The sequence below is a fragment of the Ambystoma mexicanum genome, chromosome 2p, assembly GCF_040938575.1.
Source record: "Ambystoma mexicanum isolate Mex_15411 chromosome 2p, UKY_AmexF1_1, whole genome shotgun sequence".
Classification (NCBI taxonomy): Eukaryota; Metazoa; Chordata; class Amphibia; order Caudata; family Ambystomatidae; genus Ambystoma; species Ambystoma mexicanum.
Genome location: NC_090923.1, coordinates 781,577,168 through 781,590,230, shown reverse-complemented (window position 1 = coordinate 781,590,230; position 13,063 = coordinate 781,577,168). Strand labels below are relative to the sequence as shown.

The 13,063-nt window shown below is 44.6% G+C and overlaps 1 protein-coding gene across 1 annotated transcript in view; it reads right to left on the bottom strand.

The window, feature by feature from the left end:
- LOC138567794 (cytochrome P450 2F2-like) overlaps positions 1–13,063 on the bottom strand; it is an 832,705-nt gene that overhangs the window by 499,798 nt on the left and 319,844 nt on the right. Inside the window, exon 5 of the mRNA XM_069646284.1 lies at positions 6,701–6,877. Within this exon, the coding sequence (XP_069502385.1) occupies positions 6,701–6,877 (177 nt within the window). The remainder of the gene's footprint in view (positions 1–6,700; positions 6,878–13,063) is intronic.

The following is a 13,063-nucleotide window of genomic DNA, read 5'->3' as shown; positions in this document are numbered from 1 at the left end:
CTTGACCCTGTTGACCAGCCTCAGCTGCAGTCTTTACTGGCAGAAGGTGGACTCAACAGAGCAGTCTTCAGCAGAGGACAAAGGGAGTGTCCTACACTTGAAGGTCTTCGACAACAGGCTTCTTCTCAACTTGATGGGCATGAAGTAGGAAAGCGTATGTTAAGCTGGGAAGATGGCCTCTTCTACAGTGAACTGAAAGAGTTTATCCCTGGGAACTGCAAAAGAATTGTAGTGCCCCTTGCCAACATACCCCAGTTCCTACAGTTGGCCCCAGAGATTCCTTTGGCTGGTCATTTGATTTTCAAAAAGACCAAGGAAAGGCTCTCCTTTTACTTTTACTGGCCTAGGATCGGTTCAGAATTTGACAAATTCTGTAGGCGCTGTCACACTTGCCAAACCTTTGGCAAGAGTGGAGCCAAGAATGTGACACCCCTGGTGCCTCTCTCAGTGGTGGGAGTTCCTTTTGAGAGGGTGGGAATCAACATTGTTGGTACCCTTGACCCTCCCACACCTTCAGGGAACAGGTTTATCCTTGTTGTAGTGGACCATGCTACTAGGTATACTGAAGCAATACCTATGAGGACTGTTACGGCTCAGGCTGTGGCTAAGGCTCTACTTGGTATTTTTACCAGAGTAGGGTTTCCTAAGGAAGTGATACCCGACAGGGGATCCAATTTCATGCCCCACTACATGCAAACCATGTGGAAAAACTGTGGTGTCACTTACAAGTTCTCTACAGCCTACCAACCAAAGATAAAGTAACTGGTAAAGAGGTTTACTCGAACTATGAAGAGCATGATAGGTGCTTTAGAGTAACCCCTTAAAAGAAAGTGGGACCTTCAAATGCCATGCCTTCTCTTTGCTTATAGGGAAGTCCCTCAGGAGGGAGTTGGATACAGTCCCTTTGAACTTCTTTATGGCCATCCAATCAGAGGTCCATTGGCCCTAATTAAGGAGAGGTTGGAGAGTGCTCCTTCACCCAAGCCACTCAGAGTGAGTGACTATGTGATAGGTCTCCAGAGGAGAGTGTCACACATGATGGCAGAAGCTAGTTATAACTTAAAAGCAGGTCAGGCTCTGGTCAAGCAGTGGCATGACCAGAAGGCCAGCATGGGTGAGTTTACTCAAGACCAGCTTGTATTAGTTATGGTGCCAACAAGGCAGAGGGACTTGCAGGACAAATGGATAGGAATCTACAAGGTTGTGGGCAAACTTGGAGAGGTGAACTATTTGGTGGACTTAGGCAGACCTAAGGAGGCTCCTAGAGTATTTCACAACAACCCTTTGAAGGCATATGTCTCGAGACCAGAAGTGGGAGCTTTGCCTCTAGCTTCAGTTCAAGAGGAGGAGGAGAGTGAACTTCTACTTGACCTCCTCAGAGGCCAACCTTTGGATGAGAAAATAGAAGGAGTCAATCTCTCTTCTCAACTGACATCTGAACAACAGGAGGAGTGCAAACATCTGTTAAACCAGTTTGCCTCCCTGTTTTCACTTTCACCAGGCCTGACCCCTTGGGGCCAGCATGATATTCTCACTGGTGACTGTCTACCTGTGAAAAGCAGAGGTTACAGAATGTCAGAACATGTGAGATCCCACATCAAAGGAGAGGTCAACAAGATGCTTGATCTCAGGGTTATAGAGCCCTCTACAAGTCCATGGTCTAGTCCAGTTGTTCTAGTACTAAAGGCAGGATCCAAGGATTTGAGATTCTGTGTGGCCTATTGTTAGGGAGAATTCTCCAGAATGGCTAATTTCCCTTTACCTACTGAGTCCCTCAGCAGCTTTGCTGGATTTCTAGGATTTATTTTTTCACCTGTAAGAGTGTGTACCAAAGGTGACTTTGTAGTGTCACTTGTAGTCCTAATTATGTGTGGTGTTCCCAAAGGGCACTGCATATAATTCTAAGGCCTCTTGTAGTTGATTGATTCGCACATTCGAGGCTAGCACGCTGCATACAGCCAACATGACAAAAGCTCCTGCAATTTCAAGCCACCATTTCAGAAATCATGCCCTGACAACTGGAGCCACTGTCACCTGCATCTGAACACTGTCAAGCTCCTTGTGTTGCACATGGACAAGAATAAACGCACCGATAACTGAATCCAATCGAGCCTCTTGCCTCCTTTAGATCATGCCGAGCCTCTATAAAAGACAGAAGTAGAATTTCAAAAGAATACACACCACTAAAAAGGATTTTCGTGGCTCTGGCCCCCTGGACTTTTTGCCGTGGGCTCTAGAAACAGTGATAACAGCATGGCCTACTTTAATAGACATTTGTAAGTAACCATTGTTACAGGTCCTTTGTTTCTGCATCCATGCCCATTTTCCTCCCTTCTCTCATTTATACACAGATGCACCAGCATATATCTATGTGTGCCTGGTATCCAGTCTTTTACCACAGACATTTCACTGCTGATTTTCTTTACTGCACTTCTGCATTGTAATTTGTGTTGCAAACTGCAAAGGTGGTTTGGGTGAGACAATATGGGATGGGCAATAGGTGGGGATAGGAAAGAACAGAAATGGGTCTTCCTCAATATTTTGTGGAGCAATGGAGCCAGTTTGCTTTGATGTTTTTAACCAGTGTTTCAATTTCACTAATATATATAGAACCCTCTGTGTACACTCAATGAATTTTGATATCACTGTTCCCTTGTTGTTTGGGTGCTTCCATAATGGTTCGCAGCTCTCTGCATACGCTACCTTTAGAGGAGAAGGAGGCATATTATTCATTTGGGTGCCGTTTCTACCTTTCGAACAGCATCAGTGTAGCAGTTATAGTAGTGCAGGGCGATGTATAGTGCTTAGAAGTCACTTCCTGGGCAAAAGACATTCTGTCACAGTCCCTCTCCTTCATCCATCTGTAAGTAACTCCTTTTATTCCTCTTCTACATCCCAGTCCTTCTTCCTCTTCCCAGTCCCTCTTCCTCTCCCAAGTCTCTCTACTTTGCCCCACTCCCTCCTCCTTGTCTAGTCCCTTGTCTTCCTGGCCCATTCCTCAGCCTCTTCCTTGCCCAGTCCCTCTTACTCCTCCCAGGCCCTTTTCTTTGTCTCCTTTCCACTTCCTCATTCCAATCCCTCTTCCTGTCCCAGTCCCTCTTCGTGTCCCAGTATCTCACTGTCTTCATTGTCCTAGTATCTCTTCAGCGTTTTCTTCCCAGTGCATCCTCCTTTTCCTCATCCCAGTCCACCTTTCTCTCCCTTGTGCCAGTCCATCGGTCTCTTCATTGCCCCAGTCCATCTTCCTTATCCAATTCCTATTCTATGCCGCCCTGCCTCTTTCTTGTCCCACTCAATCTTACTCGACCCAGTCCCTCTCCCTCATCCCATTTCGTTTTCCTCTTTCTTATCCCAGTACCTCTTCCTCATCCCCATCACTCTTCCTCACCCAGGTCCTTCTTCCGCTTTCATGTACCTTTTCTTCTGAATCCCAGGACTTCTTCCTTCTCCCATTCCGCTTCCTCTTGCTTGTCCCAGTCCCTCTTCCTTATCCCAGCCCATTTTACTTGTCCCAGTCCATCTTACTCATCCCAATTAATTTGTCCTTGTCACAGTCACGTATCCTGTTCTTCACCACAGTCCCTCTTTCTCATCTTAGTCAATATCCCCCTTCCTCATTCTAGTGTTTCTTCTTCAGCCGTATTCCTCGACCTCATCCCAGTCCCTCTCCCTCAAACCAGTCCATCTCCCTTTTTCTCATCTCAGTCCCTCCTGTGCATGCCACTCCATGTTCCTTGTTCCATTCCCTCAACGTGTTCCTCGATCTTGTCCTTCTTCACACTCCCACTTTCTCTTCCACACCTCAGTTCCTCATCATCACGTTCACCCCAGCCCCTCTTTCGTCTCCTCAGGGACCAGGGCCAAAAGGAGGACATAGAGCACACCCAGTATGTGTTAGGGGCACAGGAAGACAGGAAGAAAAACAGAACCCTGCTGGGGCATGCCAGGTGCTCCTTGTGCTCAATCTGCAGACACAACCAGCACAGGACCAGAACGACACACTGCAAGCAGCAAGCAAGGAACATGCGGGAACTGCAACTCCCAGTAATACCTAGTACCAAAACTACTTGAGCAACGTCATATTGGACGACCTGCCCAGAAGAAACCAGACATGCGTAGAACGTCCACCAGAGCAGTCGGAGGATTCTGTAGCTCTTCAGAGTTTGGGTTCACATACAGGGCCACCCCCAAGGTGGAACATCATTAGAGTCCCCACTCTATCTTAAGTAAATTGAAACTGGGGGAAAGACTACCCGTAAAGCGTTCTACATGTGCAAATGGAGGTAATAGTCTGAGTATGGGTGGGCCCCAACTATTTCTGGTACTAATGTGATATTGAGTGGAACGCTGAGGGCTGCACACTGACACCTACTTGACTCATGAAATTGCTTTACCCCAGTGCTTTGTGAGGAATGTGAGTATGAGTGCATATGTGTATGAGAATGCATATACTATGATTTCAGCACCTCTTCATCGCAGTCGCAAATCCTCTTCCTAATTTCTTTTCTTCATCGTCATACTACTCCCTCGTTATTTTCCTCTTCCCTCTCACTTATATCTCTCTAACCTCGGTTTCCTAGTCCCAGTTCCACTGCTTCCCCATCCCAGTTGCCCTTATTAATCACAGACCCCCTTCCTACGCCAGTTCATTTGCCTTGTGATAATCATATCCCTTGTCCTAGTGCCTCTTTCTCTTCTCCGTTTCTCTTGCTCTTCCAAGTACTTCATCCTTTTCCCAGTTCCTATTCCTCCTCTACCTCCCTGTCCCTTTTTTCTTTCTCCTCCCAATCCCACCTCCTCATCCCAGTCCTTCTTCTTCGACCATCTGTTTTCTCCACTTTCTTTTTCGAGTCCCTCTCTCTCATGCCATTACTTTTTACTCTGCCTTGTCGAGTGCGGCTTCCCCATCCCAGTCCCTCATCCTCTTCTTCATCGTTTCCTAGTTTCTCTTAGCCACCAATGTGTCTCTTCCTCATACAAGCCTATAGTCTGACTCCCAGACATTTCCTCTTGATTGTCCCAGTCCCTCCTTCCTGTTAAAGTCCCTCTTTCCCTTCCTCTACCCAGTCACTTATCTTCATTGTCCCAGGGCTTGTTCCTCATCCCAGTCTATAATCCTCTTTCTCATCCAAGGCTATTTTCCTCATCCCAGACCTTCCGTCTCTTTCTGGTCCCAGTTGCTTTTCCCCATTCCAGTCCCTCTTCCCTTTCCCAGTACCTGATAGCTTTCCTCATCCCAGTCAATCTTGCGCATGCCATCCCTTCTTTTTCTTGCTCATCCTTCTCCCGTGCTCACGTTCTCTTTCTCTTCCTCTCCCCTGTGTCTTTTCCTCATGCTGGGCCTCTTCCTCATCCATCCCACTAATTGTTGTCCCACTTCCTATTCCATCACTTCAGTCACTCTTCCTCTTTTCCATCCAGTCCCTCTTCTGTGTCCCATTCCAATATTCTCTTCCTTGTCCCTGTACCTCTTCATTATTACTGTCCTACCACTTGCTCATACCTCTTCCTCGCCCCTCTCTCTTTTTCAATATGAAACCAGTGTTGTTTTCCGTTACCATTTTATCTTCCTTTTCATCATCCCCGTCCCTCTTCCTCCTCACAGCCCCGTATTATTTGCCCTCCTCCCTGCCCCTATCATTCTTCCTCTACACATTTCTTTGTTCTCTTCATTGTCCCAGTTCCTCTTTCTCTTCCTCACCTTAGTCGTTTTTTCTCGTGTCTGTCCCTCCTCAACTTATTCATCATAGTCCATCTTTCTGTTCCTCGTCTCAGCCCAATCTTCATGCCAATACCTCATAATGGACTAGCTACTCTTCCTGATACCTCTCTGTTTGGTTTCCTCATCTCAGTCCCTCATCTTCCTTTTCCAAGTTTGTCTTCCTTTGCGCACAACCACTTCCACTTAATCATCCCAGTTTCTCCACCTCATCTGCACCGGCCTTCTTTATCCCAATCCTACATCCTCATCACACTCTCTTCCTCATGCTATTCACTCTAGCTCTTACTTGTGCCAGCCCCTCTTCCTTTATCTCTTCCTAGTCTCACTACCTTGCCTACTCCATCCAGTTCTCTTGTCCTATGCCTCATTCTCATCCACTTCCTTTTCCCTGCCACTCTTCCTTGTCCCAATCTCTATTCTTCTACCTCATGCCAATCCCTCTTTATCATCCCAGTCTGTTTTTTCACTCTAGCAACAGCCCCTCTTCCTCCTTCCAGTCACTCATTTTCCTCATCCTAGTCCCTCTTCCTAATCATCCCAGTTTCTCTTCTCATTTCTCTTTCAAGCCTTACTTCCCACTAAGAGTTGCTTTTCCTTTCTGTCATCTCAGTCTCTTTTTCCTTCTCAAGTTCCTCTTACTCTTCCATGCCCCTGTCCCAGTGTCCCTTCTCAGTCCCATGGCCAGGAGAACGTCCCTCTCCTTTGTCCCAGTTGCTTATTCTCTCCCTTGTCCTAGTTCTTCTCGTGTCCCAGTCCTTCTTCCTCTTTCTCAGCCGATTCCCTCTTCCTTATCCCAGTTACTCTTCCTATCCCAGTTATTATTCCTCATCCCAGTCCCTTGGTCCATTTTCCTCCCAGTGTCCTTTAATAACAGAGCTATCAACATGAAGGTTAAACACTTACACAATATTGTGATAACTCAAGGATCCACAATTGCCCTTGCCATCCCCAACCTTCAAATGTAAAAATGAGCTGTACCTGCTCCATCTTGATGAGGAAGTTATCAATGTAGTCTCTAGGATGATTTGGATCCAATGTGTTTTGGTTCATACTTGCGCGCTTTGAAACATAGTTTTTCAATGTCTGCAGCTTTTTGAATGCCTGGGTATGAGGCCCTGGTAGGTATTGAAAGAGAGCTGGAAAAATATGATACATCTGGAAAAATAGAATAAAGTCATACATTTATGGACATTTTTAATACATGTGCATAATATCAACAACATGCAATGCCTTTAGTTTGTTAAGTCACGTAGGAGAAGGCAACATACTTCAAATGTGGGCAAGTAAAACACAGAAGAGACACACATGATAAACATAAACTCAAAGATACAAGGACACTGTTTATATTGATACCAGAGAAATTAATAGTAAACTGCAAAGACAAAGAACTCAGGGAGCTGAAACGGTATAAAAACTATCATATCAAAATCAAATCACACCTCTAAAAATCCATAAGGAGTCTGGGTCATGGCTCCACTAATCCAACAATCTTTTCCTACTCTGGATGGGGAAGAGGTTCAGCCATCCCAATAATCAAAAACATAACTGACATGATTCATACTCTTTGCTCATAGCTGTAGTTTGATTTTTAACCCCATCTCATGTTGTACCCTTGATTGAAGCTATCATGCGTGTACATGTGGTGTACTGCTGAAAATACATGTCAGGGCGGTAATGTCATCTCGATCCACGCTGCTGTAGATTACCAAGTGCCGCCAATTTCACACTCTAGGAAATAAATAGTCTATTCTAGAGGTCCAATAGGACAATTCACAATATGTGCGAGACTCTGCTTCCTAATCAGGCTAACATTCAAATAAGCATCTCTTGCAGGTAAAACTGCCTGCCCTAATCATTTGCTCTCAGTGCCCCTGTGACTTCGTGCCTCACCCTTTATTGCCCACTTCCTGCCACCCTCTTCTTTCCTCTAGAGCGCTTTCCTCTTTAGGGCCAGGTCTTTAAGCCCAAAACAATGAAAACATCTCCTCCTTTTTTTTTTTATAACAAACAGGCTTATGAGAGTTTGCGCTCAGTGTGCTCCTGTGTGTTTTCTTACCATGGGACGCAGATCTCACACTTAGAAGCAGTGAGAAGTGTGTGTGTGTGTGTGTTGCTGGGTTACATTATTATTTGTTTGGTATGCTACACAATGCCATGTTTAGCTGTGCTCTGCCACCCCATCTTATCTTATCTTCGCAATACTCTGCCCTGCTTTGAAATACTATACGTTCTTAAGTTTGTTATACAACGTGATATTTCAAGCTATTCCATGCCATGTTTAAGTTACTGGGACATGTTGTAAAATGTTTGTTTTTTAGGGTCTAAGAGTTTTGTTCCCAAATGCATCTTGGATGGACATGGGAAGTTGAAAATGTGCTTTCGATGTACACCTTCCTCCTCCTTTTAGGTGGGTGATCCCACCCTCCACACTAACCCCTTGTTGTACTTCCAATCCCTCCCTCAGTGTATGTTACCCAACCATGCTCCACACTTTTGTTTTTCCATTTTACCTCCCCAATAGTGATCCTGCAACAATTTTGTTTTGGTTGGCGGGGACATTTGCTCATTTTCTTTTTAGTTGTATGTTTATTTATTAATTCCACCCTACACTTTGTGAAAAATGATGCTGATTTTATAAGACTAGCAGGTTAAGGTAGATTTTGTTGTGTCTTTTCACAGCAATGTCACGTTTGTTCTGTACAAGGCTGCCAAAGGCTTTGAAGCAGCCAAAAGATGGCTAACAGCGCTAAAGAAAACACCCATATAATTAAAATAGTACACATGAGCATCACTCAGTTCAAGAAAAAAACACAATTAACAAAGTAGACCTGCAAATATAAGCTGGTAAGCGGGTGTTATGTCTTGATCTCGCTGAGTGAATGTGCTCATGTTGTTACCTCTACAGCACAGAGCAAAGGTACAGTACTGTAACGCAGAGGAAGAGGAGGCATCCACCAGCCCCCCTGAGCTCCCTATGTGAGCTGACTCCTTGCGCAAAGCAAAGAAGTCATTCCAGTTCCAGTTTTGGGTAGTTGGGGACGGGAGCGAGCTGAAAGGATGAGTCAACAGGCCGTGTTGGCAGTGGATTTAACCTGCACAGTCAGGACCACTAAGGCGGTAGGGCCAGGGTGTGACCCCAACCTGGGAGAGGAAGATGTTAAAGGCGGCCACTGGGCCTGGGAGAGACATTGGAGATAGCTGGGATAGTCAGTAAAATGCATCTGGGAACAAGATTTATCTGGCGGCGACGAGCCTAGGAGAGAACAGAGAGGCATCTGAGACAGCCTGACAGAGTAAGATATATATTTTAAAAAAAAGAAAAGAAAAGAGGCCTAACTACCATCTTTGGCAGTGCGGTGCATGAGTGAGAAGCCTGCCTTCCTGGTGTTAGTGCACATGAGTGTTCTGGAGTATGCAGCATCTTACCTGACTTTGGGAGTAGCGGGTCAATAGAGGGAGAAGACGTCCAGGGATCTTGTTACGGAGCATTGTCAGTGGCACGCGATCAAGGAGGTAGTTGGCAGCCTGGGAACTCAACGCTGCTCGGAGCATTGATGTTGAATGATTACGTTGGTTGTGGTTACTGGCGAGTTGGCGAAGATAGCGTACTACCGCGCTGTTAGAGAGTTCCAAGCAAGGACATGCAATGATAACTATGTGTTCTAGTTGGCTGTCCATACCAGCAAGTGTTTCTCGTCATTTCTAGAGATGCTCTGCTGACCATTGTTTGTTTTGTGAGGTGGAGCAAAGATATTAATTGCACTGAATAAGATCTTCAGTGTTATGCTAAGTTTTAGATCTCATGTGAGGCCTGTAATTGGTATGGGATTTGTTTAAATTGCATTCAGGCTGGGGATTGTTGAGGTGAGGATTATACCATAAGAGAATGTCGGAAGTAGGATTTGCTGAGTGTTTAGCTGGTGACTGAGATTTTGCATGACGTGGCCTCTATCTAACCAGGGAATCTGATGTTTAGTGTCGTTTTGGGTTCAGTTTAACAATATTTTGCCTCCACAGGACCACCCATGTTAAAGGACCTTGCAGCTCTAAGCTCTCGTTTACCATGCCTCTATTGCTCAATTTGCGTATGCTTGTCTGGAGAGGTCTGTACATTGTATGTATTGTTTTGTGAACCCCACCCACTGGAGTAGCGAACTGCAGGGCTAGTTTCGTGGTGGCCTAAACCTTATGTTATGTGTGTTTTAAGAGAGTGTCCGCTATGGGGCTTGACCTGTCTGTTTGTTGGATGGTGCAGGTCCGCTTGGGAGTATGGCCTGGCCATGGGCTGCCCGGGGTGTGGGACAACCAGCAGTTGGAGGGGGGTCTAGGACCCGTGCTTGTTTATTCTATTTTGGGTGTTGAACATCCAGCAGTTTTTACTGGGAGGGATCACCTGATTCATCTGATACGCCGGTTGAGCAGCCCGTGCTCTTTAAGGGGGGCATTCTGTGGTATCATTGTTGTTCATGGTTTCCCGTTGCCCTGTGGTCGTGGGAGGTGTTGGCATTGGTGTTTGCATGTTGCTTATTTTTGGAAGTTGTGTTTGTGAGGTGACTGTGATAGTGCAGTGTATTTTAGCGGTTTGATGGTGTGATGAGATGGTGTTGTGAGTGGTTTGTGTTGGACCTGGTAGGTTGTGAGAGTTGGAATTGGGGCTGGCCCCCATTGTGGTGTGTCCAGCTGCAGGGCCCGCACTCTTGGACTTAAATTGTTAGATGGTTTGGGCAGGTTGCACATTTTGGAGCAGTTCAAAGGGGATATTGTCTGGTGGGAGTCTGCTCCTTGTTTCTTGTGAAATGTCTAGATAGGTGTGGGAGCTTTTGCATCTTGTGGGGTGATTTGGGTTTTGGTTGTATGTTGACTTCAGATCATGGATTCCTTTTTTCATTTTCAATTCACTTCCTTTTGATGTGTCAAAGAGGGAAAATGTGTTATGTCTTGGTCTCCCTGAGTGAATGTTAATGTGCTTATGTTTTGAATATTCTTATGTTGAAAGAATTACACTTTCATGCTCTGGGGGATTCTTTTTAACTTTTCATGAATGCCCATTTTTTGAAAGAACATAGATTTGACACTTAAACATCAGTTTGTAGAAGTGAACTCAGAACTAAATCACAACTTTCTCGAACCAAATGAACCCTTTGCAAATTATCCTGTCAAGATAAGATAGCCAGTATGGCAAGCAATTCTCTCTTTATCTGCACGACGCAGGATTCCATGTGAAATTGGACCAGAAGTATCGCCATCAGATCTAGGTAATATACAGTTAAAATTTGAGGAACAAGCAGAGTGCTTCGCAAGTAGTCAGATAGAGAGGCAGATCTTTTCATGTTTAATGTTTATCAATGTTTTAAACATGAGCATTTTCTAATACTCATGAAGGAATTCACACTGTTGTTATTTCTCATTCTCAAATCGTGTTTCCTGACAATTTTCTCTCACCCAACCCAAGGCTAGAAATAACATGACACTGAACCAAGGGGGTATGCCTCCACAGAGAACAGCACCTCAATCGCCTATGTTCCAATCAGTTGATCCCAACGTTATGGAGTCTTACATTAGCCCTAGATATCTGGGTAATGCCCCCCGAGTGGGTTTTCGCCTAGATATGTCAGGTCTAAATATCAATCAAAAACAAATGTACAGTGGCCCGTAGCAGACTTTGGGGACTCAGAGCCGGTTTGACACTAATACGATGGTGTATGGCCACCAAGAAAGACCAAGATATATGGGTAGATTCATTGAAAATGGAAATTAGCATAGGGGACAATTTCCACCAAACAAAAGACAAAATATCAACTATGTCCCTCACCATTATAACCAATCACCACCACCAGTTCACTATGGTCAAAGGATGGTCACTCCACGTTCTCCGCTTCCTATGTTTAATGAATTCAGAGGTAAAACAAATTAGAAATGAATCTCCTGAGATGTACCAGAATAGGCCCAATCAGGGTGAACTTAACCAGTACCAGCCCAGGCCACAAAGGAAAGAATCCAGAGACATGGGCAGGTTTCAATGCTTAGAGGCACAAGTCAAAATGTTGTCAGAACAAATAGGAAAGCTATGTGCAGTTCAAAAACAACAGCCAAGCAAAGTTGCAGAATGCCATAGGAATGATCTTGTGCGTTCTGACAACAAGTGAATATTTAATAACCCCTGCAGTGATAAAAACACAGAAGCTTATGAATCACCTTTGTATAACGGTTCTGAATACCTGCCGATTCAAAAATAAGAACACAAATGAATGAAAGTGAGACAGGGAATTTCAACACACACAAAAAGGGGTGTGGTTAATTTGCAGTTGAATCAGACTATTGAAGTATGTGAAGATGAAGACCAAAAAAGGGAAAACGAACAAGAAAAACCTAAAGAATAGAGAAACACATTTAAAAAGAGCATCCAATGTGAAAATAAAACACAAGGCGAAGAGATAGGACCAGTAGTTATAATATCCTCCCTTGATAGTCAAAATACTGTTGAACTCCAGACAGAAAAAATTGTAGCTCAAAAGCAGGGTGCAGGTCAGTCACCTGAGGAGTATTTTGAACCACAAATATTACAAGAGACCGAAAGGGCAGGCACCATGTAAAACACTGATAAGTGTCATCGCCAGAAAATATTAGGCTGTCACATGACACTTGTGAAAATGTTCTGTCAAAAATGGACAGTGTGAACACTGGTAGTGCCAAGTCAGAGCGGCAGTCAGTGGCTACACTCCAATTGGGATCTGAGCACAGGAAAATAGAAATAGAAATCCAAAATGAAGTGGGCAAAAAGGAGGGAACAATATAATTTCACATGCCCATGTGTTTAGCAAGGAGTGAAAAGGGGGTAGGAAGGTCAGTCCTGAAATCAGCAAAAACTCACACTTTTTTGTGTGCTAGAGGAGGTTGAAGACAGGTATTATGTTCCTATGACCGTGGAAGAAAAATGTACTGCATTTCCAATGATTGATACGGTTTCCCAAGCCACGAAAATGTCAAAAGAACTAGTAAAAATTATCAATGAAGGGATATCCCCACAAAATTACATAAAAGTGAGACAAAATGAAGGCTTTGTACACAACTTCAATGGTGAAGGAATACCTATCGAAGGTGTGACTGAGGTTGACAAAAAGATAGGGAAGCATCAAATGAGACAGGAAGTATTGATCACATCCATCAGTGAAATACCTTTCCTAATAGGGACGAATTGCCTGAAGAGGTTGTCGCCCCTCATTGTTGGGGTAAATGGGATATTATGGTCCCTAGCCAAAAAAAACATTGCATCCTAATGACACAAAACGACAATGTAAGAGAATGCCATGCCGTGGCAAAGTGCAGTGGAGGTATACCTTC